Genomic DNA, 22,599 nt, shown 5'->3' on the forward strand with positions numbered 1-22,599 from the left:
GGGTGCTTATGTCAGGTCCGTGCAAGTGAAGACTCACGATGCCGCTGCTCTGTTCCGGTGAAACTTGGGTTGTTGCTGCTGCATTGCAGGATTGCCGCGCATTAGTTGACACTTGTCGACTGGTTGCTCGAGGCCGTGGGGGCTGCCAGCCTGGCGAGATGTCGAATTCCACATCCCGCATCGAGTTTGATCTGCGTCGGATACGTGGATTGCCCGATGTATGGTGCATGGATTGCTGTATCTGGTGTGGTATCCCAGGCTAGACTCTCGCCAGCTGGATGCGTGGAGTGCCATGTGTCGTGTACGTGTATCAGGGGTAGATTCACCACCAATGAATAATTGCACATATGCCAATGAATGAGACTAGTAGAGATTAGGTAGATCTACAATTTGTTCCTGAAGGAATGTGTCAACTTATTGCGTGATAAGCCCGAGGGGATTTCTCCGCAGCCGAGCGCAAAACGCGTTATCGGCTGCTGCCTCCGCATCTCATACTTAACTGTCTCTACATCTCAGACACAACCCGACCGATACTACTTATTCACCAGTTTTTCAATCCAACAATCCAGCTCTATCAATCACTCCTCGCCTAAAGGGTTTTCCCTTTACCCCGACCACCCCCAAACAACCCCTCACCCAATTCATCCCAAACCCCGCGCCAGCACCAAGCTCACCACCACCACCACCATGTCCACCTACGAAGGCAAGCCCAGACTCCTCCCCGCCTCCTTCCCATTCCCTATCCCTCAAACATAAACTAACACCAGACAAATTAAAACAGTGGAACACAACACCACCGACCCCTCCGCCCCTACCACCAGTAATAACAACACCACCACCACCACCACCGCCGCCCCCCACCGCCGCCGCCGTCCCGACCTCTCCACCTTCTTCTCAACCCTCTCCGAGATCAGCCCCGAAGACGCACACGCCCGGACCCGTCCCCATGCCGTCCCCGTGCCCAGAGACGTCAGCGCCGCGTTCTATTCCCTCGCTGAGGCGTTGGATGTGATGCGGAGGGGGAGTTCGGATCCGATTCCCCCGACGGGATATGGGGAAGGATTAGGATTAGGAAGTGGGGGTGGGAGTGGGAATGAAGGGGAGGATCTACTCGCGCAGATGATTTCTTCGTTGTTGAGGACGGCGGAGATGCCGCCTAGGGAGGTGGAGGGAGTGAGTGAGGAGTTTTGTGATGGTTTGTTTTTATCCCTCCCTTTCCCTGTTTTTTCCTACTTGAGGGACTTGGTTTGATCGACGAGTCCTACACCAAGTCCTACTCCTACTCCTTTCCTTATGAAATGAATACTAACATTTGGTGAAAAACAGTCCTCGACCGCGTCCCCCGCTCGACCCTAAAACCCGACCAAATCTGCCCGATATGCAACAACCCATTCCTGGAGGACCAGTATCCGCTCGTCGTGCAGTTGCCGTGTCATCCGACGCATTTGTTCGATTTGGAGTGTGTGAGGCCGTGGTTGCGATTGCGGGGTACGTGTCCGCTTGATCGGACGGATTTTGCCAAGCAGGAGAGGGAGAAGGCGGAGGCGAGGAGGAAGCCGGTGGTTGATGATGATGAGGAGTGGGATGGGATGTATGGTTAGATTATTGTGGGGGTGGGGTTAGTAGTGGAATAAGAATTATAGGATTGATTGTTGATTATGGAAGGGAGGGTTTGGTCATGTGCATTGCTCGTCATTTTTTTAGTTACGGTGATACTCTGTACATTTAAGCTCAGCTAACGCTTCTCCTGTCCGTCCTTGGTTCGGATGGCCAGTTTGCCAGTCTTGTCGATGACGGCTTCCAGTCCGCTCCGTTCTAGAACGCCCCCCTCATCCTTCACTACCTCCCGCGCTTCCAGCTCTTCCACCATCTTCTGGTTCTCGCGGTTACCCTCCAGTAGGAACTTCAGGCACATCACTGCGTGTTCCTTGATGTAGGGGTTGTGCGCATCGAAGTTAGTGCACGATAGGATGGTCTCGACACCCCCGTAGCGACGGATCTGGTCCTGGACCTCCGGGCACTTCCAGACAAGAGACGACAGGACAAGCACCACGAGCTTCTTGAGGTTGCGCCATTCGAACTCGGACGGATCTTCGGTGATCGGCGGGGATTCGGCCCGGGACCCGGGACCATCAACAGGGTCGGGGTCGCCAGGGTCGTATGGCCGTTCAACGGCAACCGGTGCCGGGGCCGTGAGCTGAGGCTGTTCCTTGGATGGGCTGTTACGTCCAAGCCCGAGAGAACTCAGCTGGCCCTTGGGAATGCTAGCTTCGAGCTCCTTGATCAACGTCACCAGGTCATAGACAATCTCCCATTTGACCAAGAGATTCTTCCAGTCGTTGTTTTCGGTAAGCACGGCGAAGAACTCCAGGAACTGGTAGACACCTTCGTAGACCCGCTCCATGTCCCACAGGTTCAGAGGGAAGTCCTCGGGCAGAGCCCGTCCGGCCCGGATCTGACCCTGGAGATAGATCAAAGCGCAGGTCTCGGGAATAATGTTGCCGCGGAATATCGTAAAGATGTACCGGACAGTAAGAATGTCGACCCGCGAAAGCGGTGCCGGGTTCTTGGTCGCATTGGGCTGCGTCGACCCCGTAACCGATGCAGGAGAGTACTTAGCGCGGAAGATATGCGTGAGGATCTTGACGACAACCGCTTGTGCAGGCGAGATGATGTCCTTCGGCTGGCCAAAATCGGAATAAGCATGCGACATGAGACCGTTTCTGAGAACGGCATCCATGATCTGAACCATCATCTTGAAGTAGAGTTCATCATCCGGGAGATCCCAGGCAGCGATGAAGATCAATAACTCGCGAAGCAGATTCCGACCCGTCTCCTGGGTAAGTAGAATATGACATCTGAGAGCCTGCATGTTCCTCGAGCCACTTCTCTCTCCGCCCTTCAATCCGAAACTATCCACAATACCTGCCTGGATGATCATGGGCAGAGCTTCGATCTCCGCAGGACCCAGCACCAGCGGAATATCGGTCAACAGACCCCGCTGCTGGTCGCCTGGTCGGCCTCGGTAGTCGTCGTCATCCTCGTCGTCCTCTTCCTCTTCCTCCTCCATACTACCATCCGCGACGGCCTCCAAGCTGCGCGAATCGTCGTCGCCAACCGTGCCTGCATCTCCAGTATCATAGTCCTGGTCACCATCCGCAATCTGGGAGCTCTCCTGCAGTCGTGCCATCAGCTCGTCTTTAGCCTCCTGCAGTGTTTCTGCGGCCGACTGTGCAGAGCGCGGCATGCTCATGTCTTCCTCCATGACAGTCGCATCGCCGCCCGAGAGCGCTCCGTATTCACTGAGGTCGGGAAGATCGGTCCAGCAGACCCGTGGGAATCCAGCGGTTGCACTGCGGTCAATCGTGACGATCGCCTTCTTACGGGGCGGCTCGTCTTCCGGCAAGGCAGGTGGGAGGTCCTTGGCTCGGTCCTGAAGGTCAGACCAGCCATCCACCTTGGCTCCGAGAATAGCAGTCAGTGCCGCGCGGATCTCCTTCACTTGTTCGGGGTCCTTGCCCATTTCCTGAATGGCGGTCAAATCGCGTCCGAGAAGCTTCTCCATGTGGTCCTTGATGTTAGCAAGGAGTAGCATGGCTGCCTCTTCCTTAATGGTCGCAGGTTCTCGCGGGAAGTTGGAAATGGTCTCCAGGAGCAAATCTTCGGCGGTTTGGTCGTAAAGGGCCCTTATCGGCGGGTTTACTATCCTCTCTCCGGTCTTTACGATTGGCGCCATTCCCTCCTGCTGATTGCAAGCCGGGTCCAGGGGCTCCCGGGGTTGGATGATGTTGGAGTCGCCAGTGGAGTGGTATCCGAACAAGTCTAACCAGAGGACCATCTTGCGCTGTTCGTTGTGCATGATGAAGTTATGCAAAAACTGCAGGCAGGTGATGAGAAGGCGCTTGTAAAGGTTGACGACCTTTTGCCAGCGCTCTTCATTCCGTGCATTTGTTTCCCCGTCAAACCCGCGCGCGGTTACTCTAACACAGGTATCTACCAGAGCTAAGATCCGCTGATCGAAGCCTTTCTCCGCCGCCATGTTCTGGGCCTTTTTCGTGGTAGCGAGTAGGTTCCGAGCGATGGTACAGAGATCATTTAGGCGCTCAATGTCCTTGACTAGCGAGAAATAATTGTAGGCTATTAAATTGGAGGAGGAATGATCGTAGTTTGCCGTCGGGGGGCTCTTCCAGGCAAATGATTGGGACTCTAGGACTGGGATCGCCTTCGTCAGTACGTCTGTAAAACCTTGCCAAATATCCGGAGAGAGGCCAAGATTATGTCTATTAGGCGAAATGTAGTCAGTACGAAGTTTCCTCAAATGAGGGGCAGGCAGTGGCGGTGGAGGGAGCCTCGTTCGAGATAAGCAAAGTCACTCCGTACCTGACATCACTCTCCTGGTGCGTCTTGTATAAAATTTGCTTCCCAGCAGAAAGCATGTGTTCTAGGCGTTTGTCGTCAATCATCCCGCGGGTTTCATAGTGGCTCAAGGTCCCCGTCAGGATGACCTTCAACATGAGCTCCGCGGGGGTGCATTTCGGTTTGATCTCCGCTGCCGTGCGGTCGGCCATTCTGACGTCGCTTGCAGATCTCCGCAGTCCGGGCAGCTGTCAAGCGTGAACCGCGCACTGTGGTGAGGGGTGTAGGAATGAGGGACGTGGTGGAGAAAGAATCATGAGCGGTTGAGCGGGAATTTTTCCGGCTCCGGGGCTGCCCCGCCAACTGCCTTTTCGGGTAACACTACACACGCCGCCCGGAGTGAATGAAGCCATGTCTTGATTTCATGATCTATATACATCTAATTGAGGGAGAAGGTATACACCTAGGACACCTTCGGCCGGATACTCAAGCCGAGGGCATGACGCAGATTGTTCCAAAATCCCAGGTCGTAGATGTTGTCAATCTCCCTCATGCTTTGCACCTGAACCCACCTCCGATCGATGGGAGCGTCTCTGTCGCTCGGCTGGCTGATCTCGTTGGAATCTGGGGACAGCAGGCATCCTTCTTTTGGCGGCTCACCATCCGTGAGCACGAGGACCTGCTCACTGCTTACTGGCCAGGACGATTGGACACTTTGATATTCAGCCAACAGGGGCGAGGTGCCGTAAATCTCAACCTTGGTGGATTTGAAAGCCATGCCATCTGCAACCTCTTCTTTCCAATCCGACCACTTGGAGCTCTCGTTGGTCGTCATACCAGCCCAGATGAGGTAAGTGTGGTATACGAGAAAGGCGGCCGCTAGAGGGGCTGTCATAGACATCAGCAAGGTGATCCCACCGATCCGAAGATCGGCAGCGACGACTACAGCCCATATATTGAAGAAAGCAGTCCAAGTTTGCCGGGTCGTTCGTAAGAGTGAGTCTGATGGTATCAGCTTATCGTAGGTCTGGTACAGCAGACTGTACCCGAGACACGAGCCGTAGATCAGCATGATACATAGCGACAAGATCATCGATAGAAAATAGTGGTAATTGTGCAGTCCAACACAGTTCATGAGCCAAACGCAGTGATGGTCTTGTCGTGAAACACATGCTTTGCAGATACCGCAGTGCTTACTTCGAGCCGGCTTGATAACATGACAGGTGCGGCAACGTTGTCCTGGGTGAAAGATGACCCTATCATATGGATAGCGCTCTAGTTCCATTGCATGATTCTTCGGGGTGATGAATGACTTGGTCGTGACGCTCATATACAAAAGCGCATAGGGCATTGTAGCAATGATCGGAATCCAGAAATGTTGGACGGTAGAGATCCTCGACCAAGCACTCGGGATAAACATACACTGCCCTGTCACCATAAGCGAGGCAAAGAATATCTGAGAAGACGTCAGCGAAGAGCTTCAAAATGCCCTCACAAATGACGAACAAGAATAAGTGGATGGTTCTCATGCAATATATAACTGCCGGAGCGATTCCAGCAGTACAAAAGCCAACCATTTAATAGTCGATTGTCAAGATAAGCTATCCCATTAGGGATGTGAATCCAAAGAGCTCGATGAAGCCAGCCAATGGGAGTTTTGCTACAGCAAGCATCTACGTATCAGTCATAGTCCATACAACAGGATGCTTGAGCTTACCGGAACGCAGGGAGTTGCCCAAACAGAGCCACAAAAACAAACCCAGAGATCCCCAGGATCACAATCGCTATGGTTCGCAGAGCTCCCATCGTAGCGGTTTCAGGTCGTAGCGGAGATATCAGAGGTCAGTCTGTCGCCCGCCCTTCCCTGCTATGTTGTGTTGCAGATGTGAGATATTAGGCAGATACATAAGTATACCGTGCCGCTCCGCCACTTAAACAAGAGGTATCATTGTAGTTGGCAGGTTTTGGCGCCTGGTTGCACTCACGATGGCCATGTCTGGCCTGCTGCCGTCCATGGATCCACCGGCTATTTATTTACGAGCACCAGGCACGTGATATACATTCCTAAATAGGAAGAAATGGGCGTCACTACTGCGCGTCTTGCTCGTGGTCTCCCGAAGGTACGCGGGATTCTGCCATTAACTTGTGATACTATGGGGAAGACCCCTCACTACTACATGGCCCTGGACTCGTGTTCTGAAAAACTCTAAATTACCCTTTACTCTTGCCTTATTTTGCCTCATCGACGCGTGAACACGTGAGCACGTGATTGTGTGTTGTTAAATACCGGCCGGCATTTGTATAGCCACAGAAGATCGACAGAACTCTCACTGTAGGCCCAACGATTTCATAGCGCGATGGCTGAGACGAGCGCTGCAGGAGATGGCGGCGCTGCCAAAACAATCACAAATCTCTTCGAAGGGAAACAATTTTGGTTATCTCACAACATCCCCCAAAGGAACTGGTTCAAGGAAATTATTCAGGTACCCCACTCCATGAACTACTAGAATATATGAAAGCTGATATGTCTATGGAATAACGGCGGCACTGTACGGCTACACGAGAAAGATGCAGACATAAAATTGGTCGATCACAAGAGGAAGAACCTGCCTTCTGACGCGTAAGAACTTTTGCGTTCGTTCGACATCTGATCATTGCTCATAAGCTACAGGTACTCTTTTAAATTTGTCGAAGACTCGTATCGCAAAGGGGAGTTGCAGGATCTAGAGAACTATAGAGCCGGGCCTTCGGAAGCACGCCCTGTAGGGGCTACTAACATCCCCACCAGAGGTCATAAAGTCTACTATACTCTTGAAGATGATCAATTACTCTGGGACTGGATGCAGCCTCACGAGCGAAATCCAAGGGCGTCTATTAGGGGCAATAAGATCTATCAGGAACTAGCAGCACAGGTATTTTGGACTCCTAAAATCAACTATCACAGTGAAGCAAACTAAGGGCCAGTGCAATTAGCATCCCAGACACACTTTCCAGTCCTATCGAGATAGGTACCTGAAGAGACTCAAGGGACACCCAAGGCCCGGTGGTATGCCGGCATCTACGGCTCCACCTGCATCCCACGAGGAGCCTACACCTAGGTCTGAGTCTCGCGAAAGGTCTCCCCGAGGGCCCGAATCTATTGCCGCCAAAGCAAACGAAAGGAAAAGGAGGCGGCCTTCAGGACCGGATTCGCCAGATCAAGGTAGAGCTGACAAAACCAGCCAGCCAATCTCGAAGAGAAGGGCCATCAGCGTCAACAACCACCTTCCGGACCCCTTTGTCTCCAATGATCAGCCAAACCAGGCTGCAAAAGCACAGAGCATGCCACCTCCCACGACACCTCGCAAAGGCCAGAGACCAACCGTTGTAAAACAAAAGACAGGACAGCGTGAGGTTCCTACAGAACCAGAAACTCCATCTCAAAAGCAGCTCAATTCTTCTCAGCCAGACCCCTTGTTTTTAGAGCTTCCCTTCTTGCCTTCAGATGATGAGCCAGAGGGGGATGTGTCTGAGGATATTGACACATGGATTGATGACCGTCTCCGAACTGGAAAGGCGAGCAGTGAGGAACAAGTCCTCGAAGCGTTGCGGTGCACTAGTATGGATCCACATTTAGCTGACAAGGTCCTGGCTTTCTTGGTAGATGGGAAACCCGTACCGGAAAATATGCCAGGGGTGTGGACGCCTGAGGATGACAAGTGTGTGGAGGGAAACGAGACTAGAGGCATCCAACGGGTCATGGAGAAGCATGGTTCCGAGGTCTTCAATTCCCGATGGGAATACCTTAGCTTGGCCAGAGCTGCTGGTCTTGTAGATACCCACGAATAGAACTGCCGCAATTTGGACATTTCAAGCACGCGAGCTAAAGTACATGAAGACTAGAACGCCCAAGAAAAGACATAAGGAGAGTGAATCCGGAAAATGAATTGATACCCAAAGAAAAGGAATGGTGTGAACGGGCTCATGGGGCCTGGAGCTACTGATCTAACCCCATCGATTTCCTTTGTCGGTTCTTCTTTGTAGAAGACCCCGATCGTAGTCCAGGTCAAGACCGTCGCTCAAGGACATTATCTTACATATTGGATAGATGAAACCCGGTGGTAAGAACTCCATCAAACACCCTATATGCGCACTCCTCCAACACTATCCGGCAGGTAAGCTTATTGTGGATTAGATGATAAATGAGACCTCCGGGCTCCAAAAACCCGACAGGTCCAACTTGACTGATCTGGTGTTTCAACCATCTTTGAAGACCCTGTCGCGAAAGATTAGATTACGTTTCTGAGATGATCAAGGGGATTACTCACAAGTGTGATTCATAAAATGCAAGCATCTTGATGCGCGTTAGCCTTGACAATCAACCGCAACCACCGGAGATCTTACCTTCTTCGGGCATTTGTCGTAGCACAGCTCTATGGACACCTTCGACTTCTTGCCATTCTTCCAATTCAGAAACGCGAGCAGATTTGATGTCCCAGGCTCGCGAATAATTGTTTCGACGCTCTCGACTTCTCCCTCCCAATTTCGAGACTTAGGCATCCATGTGCTTGTCCCATCACTTTCATTTCCATCATTGTCATCAATTCGCTCTTCGTCTGGAGTTTCCGTGGCTGTTTCGGCTCGTGACTTGCGCCGTTTCTTCGGCTCGGGCATCTTCTCTGGCGTTGACTTGGGGGTTCTGCCCATTGACTTGCGCTTCTTTGGCTGTGCTTGTGGCTTCTCGGGGCGACCTCCCAGCTTACGGAAGTACTCCTCCACTATTTCCTTCGCGCCGTCTCTAAACACGAGCAATCAGTATCAGTCCAGCTGTACAGAGCCGCGCCGGTTAGCATACAGATTCTCTTCTGGCTCGAAGGTCATATCAGCGGGATCGTCGTAACCATGCCACTTGACATGGAAAAGTAGATCGCCCTGTCCCCGTCATTAGCCCACGCATGCCCTCCGGGTCAATTGAGCAGGGAATCGTGAAGCTAAGTGCGTACATTCTTCGCCCATTTGTGGCTCACAATATTTTCGACGGTGTATCTACCCGAGTCAATACTGATTCGCGACTAGGTATCCTCTGCGCCAACTCACACGTCTTCCTCGGCCGTCTCGTCCTCGTCCTCGTCCTCGTCATCATCCTGTGTAGCAGATTCCCGCTTCGCTTCCGGGGCATCATCATACGGGATCGACTCGCCAGTTGACTCATCGTCGGACATGTCAGGAACCGGGGCTGGGACGGGGTCAGCTTGGAGTGCGCTCTCAGCGCGATACGAGTCGATCCATCACTCACGAGGCATTGTCCTGAAGGAGGCGAGGCTAAATAGTCGGGAAAACAACTTGGCGGGAATCGCGAGAAGGGGGCCCCACGATATGGTTCGAATAGAATGAGACCGACAGCGGAATGGACCTCAGTGACAGATAACAATGAGGGAGCTGATGTCGCTGTTCCTTTGGGCGCAGACGAAATGCCGAGTCGCGCAGGCGCGCGGCGGGAAAACACGCTATACCCGATGTGGAAAGCAGCTCACTAGCCCGCTTTGGTCGTCTCCAGAATTTCGAATTGCAGTTGTGCCTCCAAGTCCCTCCGCCGTCTGGTCCTCTGTCTCCCCACGTCCCTCCGATCCCTTCTCGCCGGAGTCTTCTTGTTCCGTTGACTCCTCTTGTGCGCCCCTTACCGGCTTTCTCTCCGAGTCTCTGAAGTGGGCTTCCTGCCAGGTGGCAGACCGTCAAAATGGCGATGCGTATGTTTCAGGATACCCCTCACTCGGACTCACCTATACTAACATTCCTGGGGCTCTTCTGCAGAGCTTGATCTCTCTCAAGGTGGGAACTTCCGCTGTCTCAGATTGCTCTCGCTTTCGACTTCGATTCGCTGACAACCACTTCAGCTTCTGTGATGAAAGATGAACAGGGCCGGCCATTCATCGTCGTTAGGGAGTACGTTTCGATTTCCCGCCCATCCCATACCAAGCGGACGGTTTCTTTCAGGGCAGGCGGCTAACATGGTTCTCCCCCGCAGTCAAGGGAAAAAGAAGAGAGTCCACGGCACGGATGCTGTGAAGGCGCACATCGTTGCTGCTAAGACTGTCGCCAACATCGTCAAGACCTCCCTGGTATGCACCGTCCCAGGCCGGCAGAATCAACAGACGTTAAGGAAGTTCTAGGGTCCCCGTGGTCTCGACAAAATCTTGATCTCCCCCGATGGCGATATTACCGTTACCAACGATGGTGCTACTATTCTCGGCCAGGTTCGTCCTTTTGCGCCCCGCAGCTACACCCGAGATATATCTGACTTGTTGACTCTGGGAAGATGGAAATTACGAACAACGTTGCCAAGCTCCTTGTCGAGCTGTCCAAGTCTCAGGACGAAGAGATTGGCGACGGAACGACCGGTGTCGTCGTCTTGGCCGCGGCCATGCTGGAACAAGCGTCCGACCTCATCGACAAGGGTATCCACCCTATCCGGATCGCCGACGGATACGACCAGGCTTGCGAAATCGCCATTGCACAACTCGATAAGATCAGTGACGAGATCCCCTTCACGAAAGATGACACCACAAACCTGCTGAAGGTTGCCAAGACCAGTCTGGGTAGCAAGATGTACGCGGGCTCTGCTCTTTCCACCGTGCCCTCCCTTTGCTGACCACCGGACAGTGTCTCCAAGTCTCACGACCAGTTTGCGAAGATTGCCATCGATGCCGTCCTCTCCGTGGCTGACCTGGAGCGCAAGGATGTCGACTTCGAGCTGATCAAGGTCGACGGAAAGGTTGGAGGTGCCCTTGAGGACTCCCTCCTCGTCAAGGGTGTCATTGTCGATAAAGATTTCTCCCACCCCCAGATGCCGGACGAAGTTCGGGATGCTAAGCTGGCAATCTTGACCTGCCCGTTCGAGCCCCCGAAGCCCAAGACCAAGCACAAGCTCGATATCACGTCAGTTGAGGAGTTCAAGAAGTTGCAAGACTATGAGCGGGAGAAGTTCACGGAAATGATCCAACACTTGAAGGATTCCGGTGCCAACCTGGTCATCTGCCAGTGGGGTTTCGACGACGAGGCCAACCACCTCTTGCTCCAGAACAAGCTCCCCGCCGTTCGCTGGGTCGGCGGCCCTGAGATCGAACTGATTGCCATTGCCACAAACGGTCGTATTGTTCCTCGTTTCGAGGACCTGAGCTCGGAGAAACTCGGAACCGCGGGTCGTGTTCGTGAGATGACCTTCGGTACCACGCGGGAGAAGATGCTCGTCATTGAAGAGTGCGCCAACAGCCGTGCTGTGACGGTGTTTGTCCGCGGAAGCAACAAGATGGTGAGCTTAGCGATGTTACCATGATGTTACCGGCTTCTAACTCTCTTTAGATCATCGACGAAGCCAAGCGTTCGCTTCACGATGCTCTTTGCGTTGTGCGTAACCTCGTCCGCGACAACCGTGTCGTGTATGGTGGTGGTGCTGCTGAGATTGCTTGCTCCATTGCTGTTGAGGATGCTGCCGTCAAGGTGCGTGAACCTCCTTTGAAGGCGTACCCTTACTTGTGCTGACTACTCTTCAGAGCCCCGGAATCGAACAATACGCCATGCGCGCTTTCGCTGATGCATTGGATGCCGTCCCGATGGCGCTTGCCGAGAACTCTGGCCTGAGCCCGATCGAGACCCTGGCTTCGATCAAGTCCCGCCAGGTCAAGGAGAACAACTCCCGTCTGGGTGTTGACTGCATGATGACTGGCAACAACGGTACGTGATATGGTTGGTACGACTTGACATCAGCTGATTGATTCTATAGATATGAGAGAGCACTTTGCCATCGATCCCCTGATCGGAAAGCGGTCGCAGCTGTTGCTTGCTACTCAGCTCTGCCGTATGGTCCTTAAGGTGAGTTCCCGTGCTTCATGTCATGCCGACACCGCTAACCAGCGACAGATCAACAACGTCATCATTTCGGGCGATGATGATCAGGAATTCTAGATTTCTTGTATACAGGGTTTTGTTTCGATGGCTAAAAGTGACACACTGGCGTTGCAGTCATGCGGAATCGATGATACTACATATAGTTCTTGCAGGTAATCAGTCTGGGTGAAGCTATGGATAACATGGCGGATACATAGAAACATGAAATGACAGAAATGACATTCATCGGGTCCGTAGGAGACAGTCTCGTCTCAGACGGTTAAATACTCTTACAGCGTACTCGATACCCAGTCAATAACAACAAAAAAGCGCACCAAGTCATCATCAGCAGTACCAGTACCTATCTCATCCACGAAGCCACCCATCATCCAATCACCCCTCAAATCTAAAATCCAGCAACCTATCATCCATTAATATGTCCATAACCCAACTCAAATCCAAACCCCGATAACCACCACCAATCACCCCCTTATCACAAACCATATCAACTCAATCAATCAATCAATCAACCACCTCCACACCCGATACCCTCAAACCAGGAAACCCCAAGCGGAACCCCCAGCAAGGAGACCGTCCCTATCCGCCCTTAGGCGGATACCGCACCTCAGGTGCGCGGCCCGCCTCCCACCCGCCCAGGGAATGTAACCATGCCGACCCAAAGATACGGGACTGACGTTTACGAGCAACAGAGTTATAGGCCTGTAGTACTCCGTATGGAGGGTAAGTAGCTCAGCAGGAGAAGTTAAATAGGGGTGGGTGCGCCACGAGGCCTGTCATTTTTGCTTTTCATCGGATCTTCAGTTGTTTGAGACATTTCCTTTATTATATATATACTATACACATATCAGCTGTGATTGTCGTGGTTGTGACGAGTGTGATCGAGTATATATCCGAAGAAGATGACCACCATGAACAACACATTCGAACCACCCACCTGGCGACGCCTGAACATCGGTATCGTGGGTGGCGGAATCGGCGGCATGGCAGCAGCCATTTCGCTCCGTCGGGCCGGTCACGAGGTGACGGTGTACGAGCGACATGATTTCGTGGGGGAGGTCGGGGCGTCGATTTCATGTGCGGCGAATGGAACGCGCTGGTTGCATGAATGGGGGGTGGATGTTGCGAAGGGGGATCCGGTGGTTCTACGCAAGTTGATTAATCGGGATTGGAAGACGGGGGAACCCGTTAGTGTGTATGATTTGGGGGATTATGAGGAACGGTGGGGGTATGTCTATAATATGTTCCATCGGCAGTATATGCATGCTATGTTGAAGGATTGTGCGATGCAGGAGGAGGGGGTGGGGGTGCCGGTCAAGTTGAGGGTGAATTGTCAGGTTGGTGATATTCGATTGTTTCTTTTTTTGGGGGGGTGGATGGGATGCTGATGGGTGCTGTTTAGTGTCAGGATATCGATCTGGAGGCCGGAGTTATCACCTTTGCGAATGGGGAGACGGCCAAGCATGATTTGATTGTTGGTGCGGATGGTATTGGTTCGGCGGTTCGTGGGATCATTGGTATTCATCCGGAAAGGAAGCCCGCGCCGTCGAGCTGTCTGCATGCGAATGTGACTACGGAGGAGGCGGTTCGACTCGGCTTGGTCGACTACTCCAAGGACAGTGCGCTACAGTACTGGGGCGGCCAGGAGGGCAAGTGGGACAAGATCGTGCTCTCGCCTTGCAACGGCGGTCGCTTGCTGTCGTACTATTGCTTCTTCCCTCGCGAGATGGGAGACTATGCGAGCCATACTTGGGGTGGCGAAGACCGTCCTGTCGAGGAATTGTTGGCGCCTTACCCTCATCTTGATCGCCAGGTCCTCTCGCATCTGGGCATTGGTAAGGAGATCAGACCGTGGCGTTTGTGGGTGCAGTAAGTCTTTACCTTGTGGTTTCCATCCATGTTCTTTGATGAGAAACCCGTTTGCTGATGAGATTTGACCAGTCAACCATACCCTTATATCGTCAAAAACATGGTTTGCCTGTTGGGTGATGCAGGCCACCCGGTACGCTCATATCTATATCCGACGATGTCAGTGGTTGACTAATGGTTGAATGCAGATGATGCCCCATCAGAGCCAGGGTGCCTGCATGGCCATTGAAGATGCTGCTGCCCTGGGCATTGTTTTCAGCAAAGCACACTTCGATGGTGATGTCGCCAAAGCGCTGTCAATCTATCAGGAAGTCCGACTGCCCCGAGCCACCAAGGTCCAGGCAGCTTCCGCAAAGGCAGCATATAACATCAACGAGCGCATCGGTAAGTTATGCCTGGGTCAAGCTGTGAGCGATGTAGGCATCGGTTCTGACTCATTCGCCCAGGCTTCTCCAGCAATACCAACACAGCCACATACAAGGTGGAGGACGAGAAAAAGAAACTGACGATCGAAGAGATGAACGCGTAAGTTGCCCATTGTTGCTCTGTTGCATCTTCTCCACGTATAGAGCTGACATGCAGCCAGATATGATATGCACAGGGATGTTGAGGAAGTCGCTGCTAAGCAGAAAGGCCTACCATATACCGGCAAGTTTGTCAGAGGGCTGCCAGTCGGTTTGAAATTGCCAAATGGAACGATAATCGGAGAACAAGAAACCGCTTTGCCTCAGCCTCGAATTTGAGTGCAGCCCTTGTGCACCAGCTACTGAGCTCATTCTTGCATTGTTGGTGGAGTTCATGCTTTTGGAGTTGTATTGTATCTAGCAAGACCATGATTTATGATTGTATTGGGCAGCTGACAGCAGCCAAGTCCTATGATTTAGCATGTCTTATAATGGTATTCATTTCGAATCGTTTTCGAGGATATCCTTCAGAGCACCGTATTGGCAGACCATGCGCTCATTCCTGGTGGTAATTTCCGTTATCTTTGTTAGTTAACTGTCCAGAATCACCGGGTCCATCCCCACCGAGGATCGATGGATCGAGGCTGGGACGGTCCGTATGTGCCATCCAAGTGACCTGTGAGGTTGAGAGGAACGGATCTTGCGAAAAGGCCATGTGCTATACGTGTGCTCAGACACGGAGGGGTGGATCAACGGATAATGGAGACGGGAGAGGAGACGACGATGGGCTGACAGCTCAGCATGGGTTTGATCGGTGATTGAGTGATAAAAGTACGATCGGCAAAAAGAAGGGAAATGAGAATGGCATTGGTCGCTTCCCTTATCAGCCCAAATTATACCCCCTTATAGCTTCGAACTGCTATCCGATCTGGTAGGAGCAATCAGAAAGAGTGGAAATGGTTTCCAAGGAGGGTGTGAGTGATCGGGTGACGGTCGTCTGATCAGCGGTGATAATGCACTTGTTATTCGGCTGCCTCGTCTAGACCTGAGGGGAGGGCGGCCCTCCATTGGTTCGGCGACTAGGTTATTCCCATTAGTCGACGGCTCAGAATCGGACAGACGATATTGGACATCGACATCCACTCACGGCCCATCGGCGGAGGATATGATCGATAGCGCACAGGCATGGTAAGCCCGATGCAATGCATTCGCTCAGATGACCAGCAGTGAAACTCTCCCGTAAATAGCAACGTAGCCATGCATTGGAGAAGAAGCAAATCTGACTTCTAGGCCTAGCCGATCGCGCCTATTCAGCCGTGACTATGCAGCTGATGTTTTACCGGACAAGCCATCTTCGGTGCAACTTCCCGGGGTCCCTGTCCAGGACCAGCTTGCAATAGACACGGATTGCCTACCGAGGAAAAGCCTAAAGACCCCTGCACAACGGTGGGGAGATCTCTTCAGATGACCTCAGGAATAGCCGCCCGACAGGGATCTTTGTATACTCCACATTGTACTGTTTGCGACGACGGCGAAGGCGTAGCGCTGAAGCCGTCTTGTTCTAGCCCATCACCCTCGACTTAGCTGCGCTTAAGCCTTTTTATTCCCCACAACAGCCTTGTCATAGGCGGGTTTTTATCGGAAGCCCAAAATTAAGGATAATGTAGATTGCTGGTAGATGTTGTACCGAGACCAGTGTCTTTATCGAGTTGTCAGAGGATAGGACAGTTTAACACTTCCCATTTCGTTAAGACGATATCGAAATGAAAAGAAGCAAGTCAATAAGTCAAATACTGCAGACTTTGGGTCTGTAAATTCTCATCCCAGACGCGCACTCGTGACTGCGGTCATCATCAGAAGGATGATCTCTTGTTCATCACCTTCAGCTCTGAATTGAAGCACTTGTTCTCGGAATGAACACTGTCATGTGAACGTAGTCGAACAAGTAACCATGTCAATCGATGTGCAACAGCGGCCTGCATCTGCATGTAGTTCGCCTCGTATAATTATTCTGTTCAACAGATCCTCTTGGGCGGAGGAAAGGGCCCCGATGGCCTTGTGCGAGAGTCATGATCCACATCCGCAAGGAATCCTCGAAATCACAGAGCAAAGTCAGCATATAGCATTCATCATATCGAAGAGATTGAGCAACTCAATGTGTAATCCCGTCAGTTGTCCCATGACTTCTTTCGGTTTCCTGCTCTGCGGTGTACAGAAAAAGAAGCGCGGCATCTTTCGAGTCATATTTTGATCGAAGTATATCGGAGATCAATGAGGTTACACTCGTCTGGTGGCTCGAGCCGGCCCATCCCATCATTGAACAGGCTGTGGGTAAGAGCAAGGAACACCCTTGCGCTCATGACTGACTCGGGGGGAGATGCAGACGCATTTGATTCTGTCCGAAGATCGGTGTCTTGATACTGGTTTCGCTATTGAATGGTCAGACTGTAGGATCTTCAGTCCCAGTGTCATGGATACGGTGTACTCTTTGTAGAAGATCAACACCAGCATTTGGTTACTCACCATTCCTTCCGATATATTGCTCGGACGCGTGTCGTTTACTGATGTGGTTTTCTGCATGGAGTGAGCTTCCATGGTTTCGATATAGACTCCACATCTCCGTTGGAAGCATCTCGCATGTCGCAGCCGCGATCAAGAGGTAGATGAGATGTGTGGGATAAAGGAACTCGATCTACCATCTGTCACCGCTGTTTATCATGTGACTGTGAATGGTATTGATGAAAGTATACCTAGAATAAGCTACAATAAGGCTAGCGTATTACGGTTCGAGGGCGGATACCAAACACCGTCTCTTTCTTTGTCTATAGCGACGGGACTTCTCGTCGACTCCAAATCCTGACCCCCAACCAGGATATCTTGCTTGAAGCGCATAACCATAAATCCAAGGGTCTGATCGCATTCAGATAATGCAGCGAGGCATTCCCCGGTTAAAGCGGCGAGCACCCGAAAAAGCAAGTCCACGCAGCGCCAGAAGAGAATCCGCCGCGGTTACCACCACCCGCCATCACATGGCTAGGATCAACGACGTGGCCGGCCTCCGTTCGCGCCAAAGACCACCATGATTCCGTCCCGTGGGCCCTGGCCGGAATCCTTTCCTTTTTCTCATGACAGCAACGGACGATCAAGGCGCCAAACGAGGAGCCGTGGCGTGTTTGCAGGGAGATGCCTTACAACACTGCCGGGCAATCACCTGTCGTTGCATCAATGTTGGCAGTGATATCTCGGGCGCCATTCCTATACCGCTACTTCGGACCTGGGCGATGTCAGCATCACACGACTGCAGGAGGTGATCCTAGCATCTGATGATGTTCACCTTTGGTATGTGCCTCTGTTGCGCTGGTGTTTGTAGTCTTACTGTATGTTGGGTTTCGTATCTGGAGTATTTACTGTATTTCAGACGGTTTCATTGTCTTGTTGTACGGTTTCTCCACGTATCCGACACGGTGCCTGGCAAAAGTACTACATCGAAGTCAGGTACCATACATTAGAGATTGACGATGATATCTCGATGCCAGCAGTCTCCGATCAAACCTCTGGCGCTCTTACGATATGCATCCTTATCACCAGGGATATACCTATCGCCTTGATGATGCGATCCGATTAGTCCATCACTCTAAACATCCATGGACCTAACCAATAGAAAAAGCAAAACCTAACTACCAATCGCTATTAGTCTGAAATCAACAAAAGTTAACCAATAGCCTCTACAGCCCCTCAAACATGAAACGACGCCCGCGACTACGCCGATTAGCTCGAAAACATATCCGAGGCGCAAGTCACATGGATGGGACATGGCGGCTGTCAACCCAACTCTACTGCCTGCCTCGGGGATAGTTTATATCCCCGGGTCATGCGACAGTCGCAATCGGTGCCTGATCTGCCTAATTCTGAACCACCAAGGCCTTCGTACTACGTTGGCTCGGATGTGTCTTTGTTTCAGCGTACGGCGGATGAGGTGTTCTCATCGCTTTACCGACTGCTCTGCCTGCCCCTTTTGCTGCTGACGATGCTATCCGATTCGACCTGTTGCGAGATGACAAGGGTGTTCATGATCTCTGACACTGTCCAATCTGACGTATCGAGCTGAGGCCAATATTTGGCTCCAGATGGCACGTAAGACCTAGATGAAGGACTAGTAACATTGAAGACCCCTGATCCAGCTGTGTGTGGCTACTGAGCCCTACGGGGCCAGCCATGTCCCTATCCACAACAACCGCCATTACCACCACCACAACAACATCAACACAAAGCAATCAGTCCCATTGGCCCCAAGCCTAGACCACACCATCAATCCCCATACTCATCCCCAAGACACATGACGCCCACGCCCCTCAAAGTCCAGAATCCGCTCTCGGAATCCCAACCTCCAAATCCAAACCCATGCACACGATGACTCCTACCCTGCAGCGACCGGACTGGACCACCACCACCACCACCACCACCACCCCAGTCAAATCCCAACAGCCGCATAAGCCAACGTGTAACCTAACCAGGCAAGGAAAATTAATGTCATCTGACACGAGGGTTTTTTTGTCGAGTAGGTATTACTAAATAATATTCTGGTTTCCGGATGCTACGTTGGGTGAGGTTCTCGTTGCACAAAGAAATTTCTACTTGCCCAGATAAATAGATAGATAGATTGAAAGGCAGACAGTTAGGTGGTTAGGGAGGCAGACCACTGACAATGGCACGTACTCCGTACCGATTGCATGCTTGCTAGGTGGGCGTTCATGTAATGGATACCTACCTACCTACCTACCTACCTACCTACCTACCTACCTACCTACCTACCTACCTACATGGTGACTTACATATGTAGACATGTACATATGTAAAGAGGTGGATTATACGTACGCATTCATCAATGTGCAGAGTACTCCGTACAGTTCAACACAATAAGGATAGGGCATGGGAGTGGTTCAGATCAGCGGTGGGTCGATCCCAACCAGACCAGGTATCTGTGAACATGCCTGTTGACCCAAATACCGTGACATGCAGATGCGATGGGGATTAGCTAATTACTATCCTAGCTACGGAGTACATGCAAGAGGAGGTAAGTAGAGGAAGTGGCTTTGGTTGCCTACTTACTATCTATCTATTAAGGTACTGGGGAAATGAGTTCGCGTGATTTAACTTACTTATATTTATTAAAGTATGGAGTACATGTCGTGATCTACTGTATCATTAGATTAATTGTGTCTTAGTACTCCGTATATGTCTCTAAATCAAGGGCACATTAACCATAGTTAAATTACTACCATTCATATCACTAAGACCATTAAGGAAACCCGCCCTGCGATGAACCTACGGTCAGGGCATTTTACCCTCATCCAGATGCGTGATTTATGTAGGTGAGGCACACCATGTAGGACAGCCTCATTCGCCGGGAAGAATCTCCCAGATTAATGGTTCCAGGAATATAGGTGTGCATACCGATCGTAGGGCACGGTGAGCTAGCTAGCTACCTACCTACCTTACCTGGGTAGGTGGGTGGGAGCTTGAGCTCAATTACACGGTGTTAGTGTTCGTGGGGCGATCAATCCGGGGTAGTTCCGTGAACGTGTATCACTGTCCTTAGTGATGGGTCTGTGGGTTCGAGTTGGAACTCAGTTCGGTGACTAGGTAGGAGAGAAAGGTAATAAGGTGGCTAGAAGCTAGAGGCTTGGCTTCCTTGCAGCATGAAGGCTCGAGACAACTTGATTACGTGTCCCAGGTGAGGATTGGATTGTGGATGGCTGGTAGGTTAGCGAGCAAGTAGCTGGAGGAGCCCCGTGTTGACCAAACCCCGACCATTCTTGAATAGTAATCTTCAGCATGAGAGTTTGAGCTATGTTTTATCTGAGGTTTATCGAGTGGAAGGGAGGAAAAGAGCAAAGCACATCAGTGCCGGATTAGGCTTCCCGGAGCAGCAGCTGGTTTCCTGTTCCTCAGATCCTTGAATGCGATCCGCGTAACCCTTGCAGATACATGAGAACCCACCCATCCCCTGGAGGTCAGAGCGAGTGGTGGATTTGCATGATCTGGTAGCCGCTAGTCCGGTTCTCGAACAAAGGTCGGATTCTCAATCGGTCGATTTGCTATCGGTGCCTGGTGGTGGATTTCCTGGTTACATGGCGAGAATCCTTCATGGGTTGGCTGGCCGGGGGATGCGGCCCGGGGAAAATATGGAATGTGACTGCTCAGGAGAACGGTGGTACGTACGACGGCCTGCGGATGGCATTTGGCGCAAGCACAGGAAGCAACGAAAGAAAATCGCAGGGGAACTTGATGGAAAGAGGCCGAGATGATACTGTCGCCTCTGGATACCGACCCAAAATGCTGGGCGAATGATGAGTGATTCCCGAGCGTCCTATCAGACCCTTGTATCCCTTCCCAGTGCATATCCCGAGCGTTGATATCCGTGCGCAACCCAAGCTTTAAGCTATGCATAAAGAACTTCAGGACGTGGGAGGTCAGGAACACCTCAATTATGGCGCTGGATTCCATGGGCTGGATTCGGGTCAGACTGAGTCAACGTACGCAATCGTGAGGCTATTTTTACACCTAATAATTCATGCGACTGAATAAGTGATGGTAGCGACATTCTTGGATGCTTCAATGTCCGCTTGATCTTCCCAGATCCAAGGCATTGCGATGAGACAGTATCGACGGTCAATGCACTGCTACTAGTCCGGATGTGCCTGAGCTCAGCTCATCGCACCAGCCACATACTCGGATCGATGTCTGCAAAATCCAGACGGTTCTATGATCTACAGTGGATGTCACGGTGTTCCTGGCTGAAGCCCTGCTTGACTCAGTCCCAACAAAGGAATGGCAGATAGCCCGTAAAGGTAATAGGTATGGATGCTGTGCACATGGTACAACATCACGGTTCCTATTCTTGCCAGGCTGCACGCCCGGTCGGACGTCTGTGGTGACTTATGGTCGGGCGGGAGTGCTCCGTGAGACACAGCGGCAGCTGCTGTCTATCATTCTTTGTCTGAGAGCTGCAGTGGAGGATGCATGGTCCCTTATCCTGGGCTTCTTAGCCGCTGTTTGACGTGATGCAGCTGTCTCCAGTAGCGTTCCAAGACCTTCCCCCCACCGTTGGTTTCTAGTGGATTCTCGTCAGCCATCGACCATAGTGCATCCTGCGCAGGTCAGGTCAGAAGAGCAGTCGGCAATGACGGAAGAGTCGCCATCGTATAGATGACCCTATTCAATACGCTCCGATTTGCGCGTGCTTGAGAAAAGGATCAACTCGGGGTAGACAGCCAGACCGACTAGAGACATGGAATCCCTTCAGCCGCGGCCGGTGGCGCGTTAATGCCGCGGGACGACCCCACATCATGTGACGGAGGAGCTGTCTTGTGACTTGGGGTCGGCTTCGCCACTGGGGGGGTTTGTTCGTTTTGGTTCGGTTTGCCCCCACGTTAAGGGGCCCGGATGAGGTAAAATCCCTCCACCGTCGCGAGAGCTGCGTAGGCATCTGCATCGACTCGTTTCCATGGAGGACGCCACGGAACAATAGTCGCCTCTGCCTGTTCTACCAGCAGTTGCCGTTGACCCTCGGCAACTTTCCGCCGCCATGGACGTCAGCTCTCCAGTCGCGACGGATTGCTTTTTTCTTGCCCTCCGCTGTGTGTTCCTTCAATCATCAACCCTGGAGCCCCCGGATGCTCTCCTCAGCTCCTGACGGGTTCACCCGGCAATCGAGGTCATCTCGAACTATGACGACCAATTGACGACAGACCGCTGGTCGATGCCCTGGGTTTGCAAGCCCTCCCCGCGTAGGAGATCATGGGATAGCGGGATCTCATGTACAGGTGTCCCTCATACATCATCCGGGGAGTTTGCCTGGATAGAGTCCACAACACGGAGAGTATGGAGTGTTTCCCATCCGTCGGGATGACTGCCATAAGCCTAACCGGCCAATGTACCAAGAATGTACACCGTAAATTTCTGGAAAGGCGCCCATCGCGTTCTCTCTTCCTGGAAGACCCTGCCAGAGGTACGCCTGATGAATCGGAGGGGGTCGAGTGGGTTATGGCGCCGCTACGTGGCTCCCTCCAGCATCACTGTGGAACGA

General features: G+C 52.0%; 8 protein-coding genes across 8 annotated transcripts; 6 read left to right on the forward strand and 2 right to left on the reverse strand.

Moving 5' to 3' along the window:
• The first annotated feature begins 493 nt into the window (after nt 1-493).
• On the forward strand, nt 494-1,817 carry BO80DRAFT_389146 (uncharacterized protein). The gene is made up of 3 exons (XM_025717105.1): nt 494-703; nt 782-1,195; nt 1,327-1,817. The coding sequence occupies exons 1-3, from the start codon at nt 688-690 to the stop codon at nt 1,599-1,601; spliced, it is 705 nt and encodes a 234-aa protein (XP_025572087.1). The 5' UTR covers nt 494-687; the 3' UTR covers nt 1,602-1,817.
• On the reverse strand, nt 1,736-6,341 carry BO80DRAFT_414150 (uncharacterized protein; the record flags this gene model as incomplete). Its single annotated transcript, XM_025718087.1, has 5 exons — nt 6,074-6,341; nt 5,863-6,016; nt 4,827-5,812; nt 4,381-4,587; nt 1,736-4,280 (listed from the first exon to the last, which is right to left on the reverse strand). Exons 1-5 carry the CDS (start codon nt 6,160-6,162, stop codon nt 1,736-1,738), a joined length of 3,981 nt encoding a protein of 1,326 aa, XP_025572088.1. The 5' UTR covers nt 6,163-6,341.
• A 139-nt stretch (nt 6,342-6,480) lies between these two features.
• Nucleotides 6,481-8,184, forward strand: BO80DRAFT_414153 (putative transcription factor Rap1; the record flags this gene model as incomplete). Its single annotated transcript, XM_025718088.1, has 4 exons — nt 6,481-6,839; nt 6,891-6,976; nt 7,028-7,268; nt 7,330-8,184. Exons 1-4 carry the CDS (start codon nt 6,714-6,716, stop codon nt 8,182-8,184), a joined length of 1,308 nt encoding a protein of 435 aa, XP_025572089.1. The 5' UTR covers nt 6,481-6,713.
• Nucleotides 8,185-8,592: 408 nt separating this feature from the next.
• BO80DRAFT_448161 (chromo domain-containing protein) lies at nt 8,593-9,638 on the reverse strand (the record flags this gene model as incomplete). The annotated part of the gene is made up of 7 exons (XM_025721650.1): nt 8,593-8,611; nt 8,664-8,689; nt 8,740-9,133; nt 9,191-9,267; nt 9,339-9,381; nt 9,433-9,571; nt 9,632-9,638. The coding sequence occupies 7 exons, from the start codon at nt 9,636-9,638 to the stop codon at nt 8,593-8,595; spliced, it is 705 nt and encodes a 234-aa protein (XP_025572090.1).
• Nucleotides 9,639-9,916: 278 nt separating this feature from the next.
• Nucleotides 9,917-12,400, forward strand: BO80DRAFT_428024 (chaperonin-containing T-complex subunit CCT5). The gene is made up of 11 exons (XM_025720153.1): nt 9,917-10,082; nt 10,147-10,164; nt 10,230-10,278; nt 10,361-10,454; nt 10,506-10,589; nt 10,652-10,941; nt 10,996-11,644; nt 11,695-11,832; nt 11,886-12,066; nt 12,116-12,204; nt 12,253-12,400. The coding sequence occupies exons 1-11, from the start codon at nt 10,073-10,075 to the stop codon at nt 12,295-12,297; spliced, it is 1,647 nt and encodes a 548-aa protein (XP_025572091.1). The 5' UTR covers nt 9,917-10,072; the 3' UTR covers nt 12,298-12,400.
• Nucleotides 12,401-12,963: 563 nt separating this feature from the next.
• BO80DRAFT_504587 (FAD-dependent oxidoreductase) lies at nt 12,964-14,956 on the forward strand. Its single transcript, XM_025724431.1, has 6 exons — nt 12,964-13,574; nt 13,640-14,106; nt 14,179-14,239; nt 14,295-14,490; nt 14,553-14,631; nt 14,693-14,956. The coding sequence occupies exons 1-6, from the start codon at nt 13,140-13,142 to the stop codon at nt 14,847-14,849; spliced, it is 1,395 nt and encodes a 464-aa protein (XP_025572092.1). The 5' UTR covers nt 12,964-13,139; the 3' UTR covers nt 14,850-14,956.
• Nucleotides 14,957-17,570: 2,614 nt separating this feature from the next.
• BO80DRAFT_428028 (uncharacterized protein) lies at nt 17,571-18,304 on the forward strand. Its single transcript, XM_025720154.1, has 2 exons — nt 17,571-17,849; nt 17,929-18,304. The coding sequence occupies exon 1, from the start codon at nt 17,636-17,638 to the stop codon at nt 17,819-17,821; it is 186 nt and encodes a 61-aa protein (XP_025572093.1). The 5' UTR covers nt 17,571-17,635; the 3' UTR covers nt 17,822-17,849; nt 17,929-18,304.
• BO80DRAFT_481863 (uncharacterized protein) lies at nt 17,636-18,225 on the forward strand. Its single transcript, XM_025723387.1, has one exon. The coding sequence runs from the start codon at nt 17,890-17,892 to the stop codon at nt 18,133-18,135; it is 246 nt and encodes an 81-aa protein (XP_025572094.1). The 5' UTR covers nt 17,636-17,889; the 3' UTR covers nt 18,136-18,225.
• Nucleotides 18,305-22,599: the final 4,295 nt, after the last annotated feature.

Source organism: Aspergillus ibericus, assembly GCF_003184845.1.
Source record: "Aspergillus ibericus CBS 121593 unplaced genomic scaffold BO80scaffold_42, whole genome shotgun sequence".
Taxonomy (NCBI): domain Eukaryota; kingdom Fungi; phylum Ascomycota; class Eurotiomycetes; order Eurotiales; family Aspergillaceae; genus Aspergillus; species Aspergillus ibericus.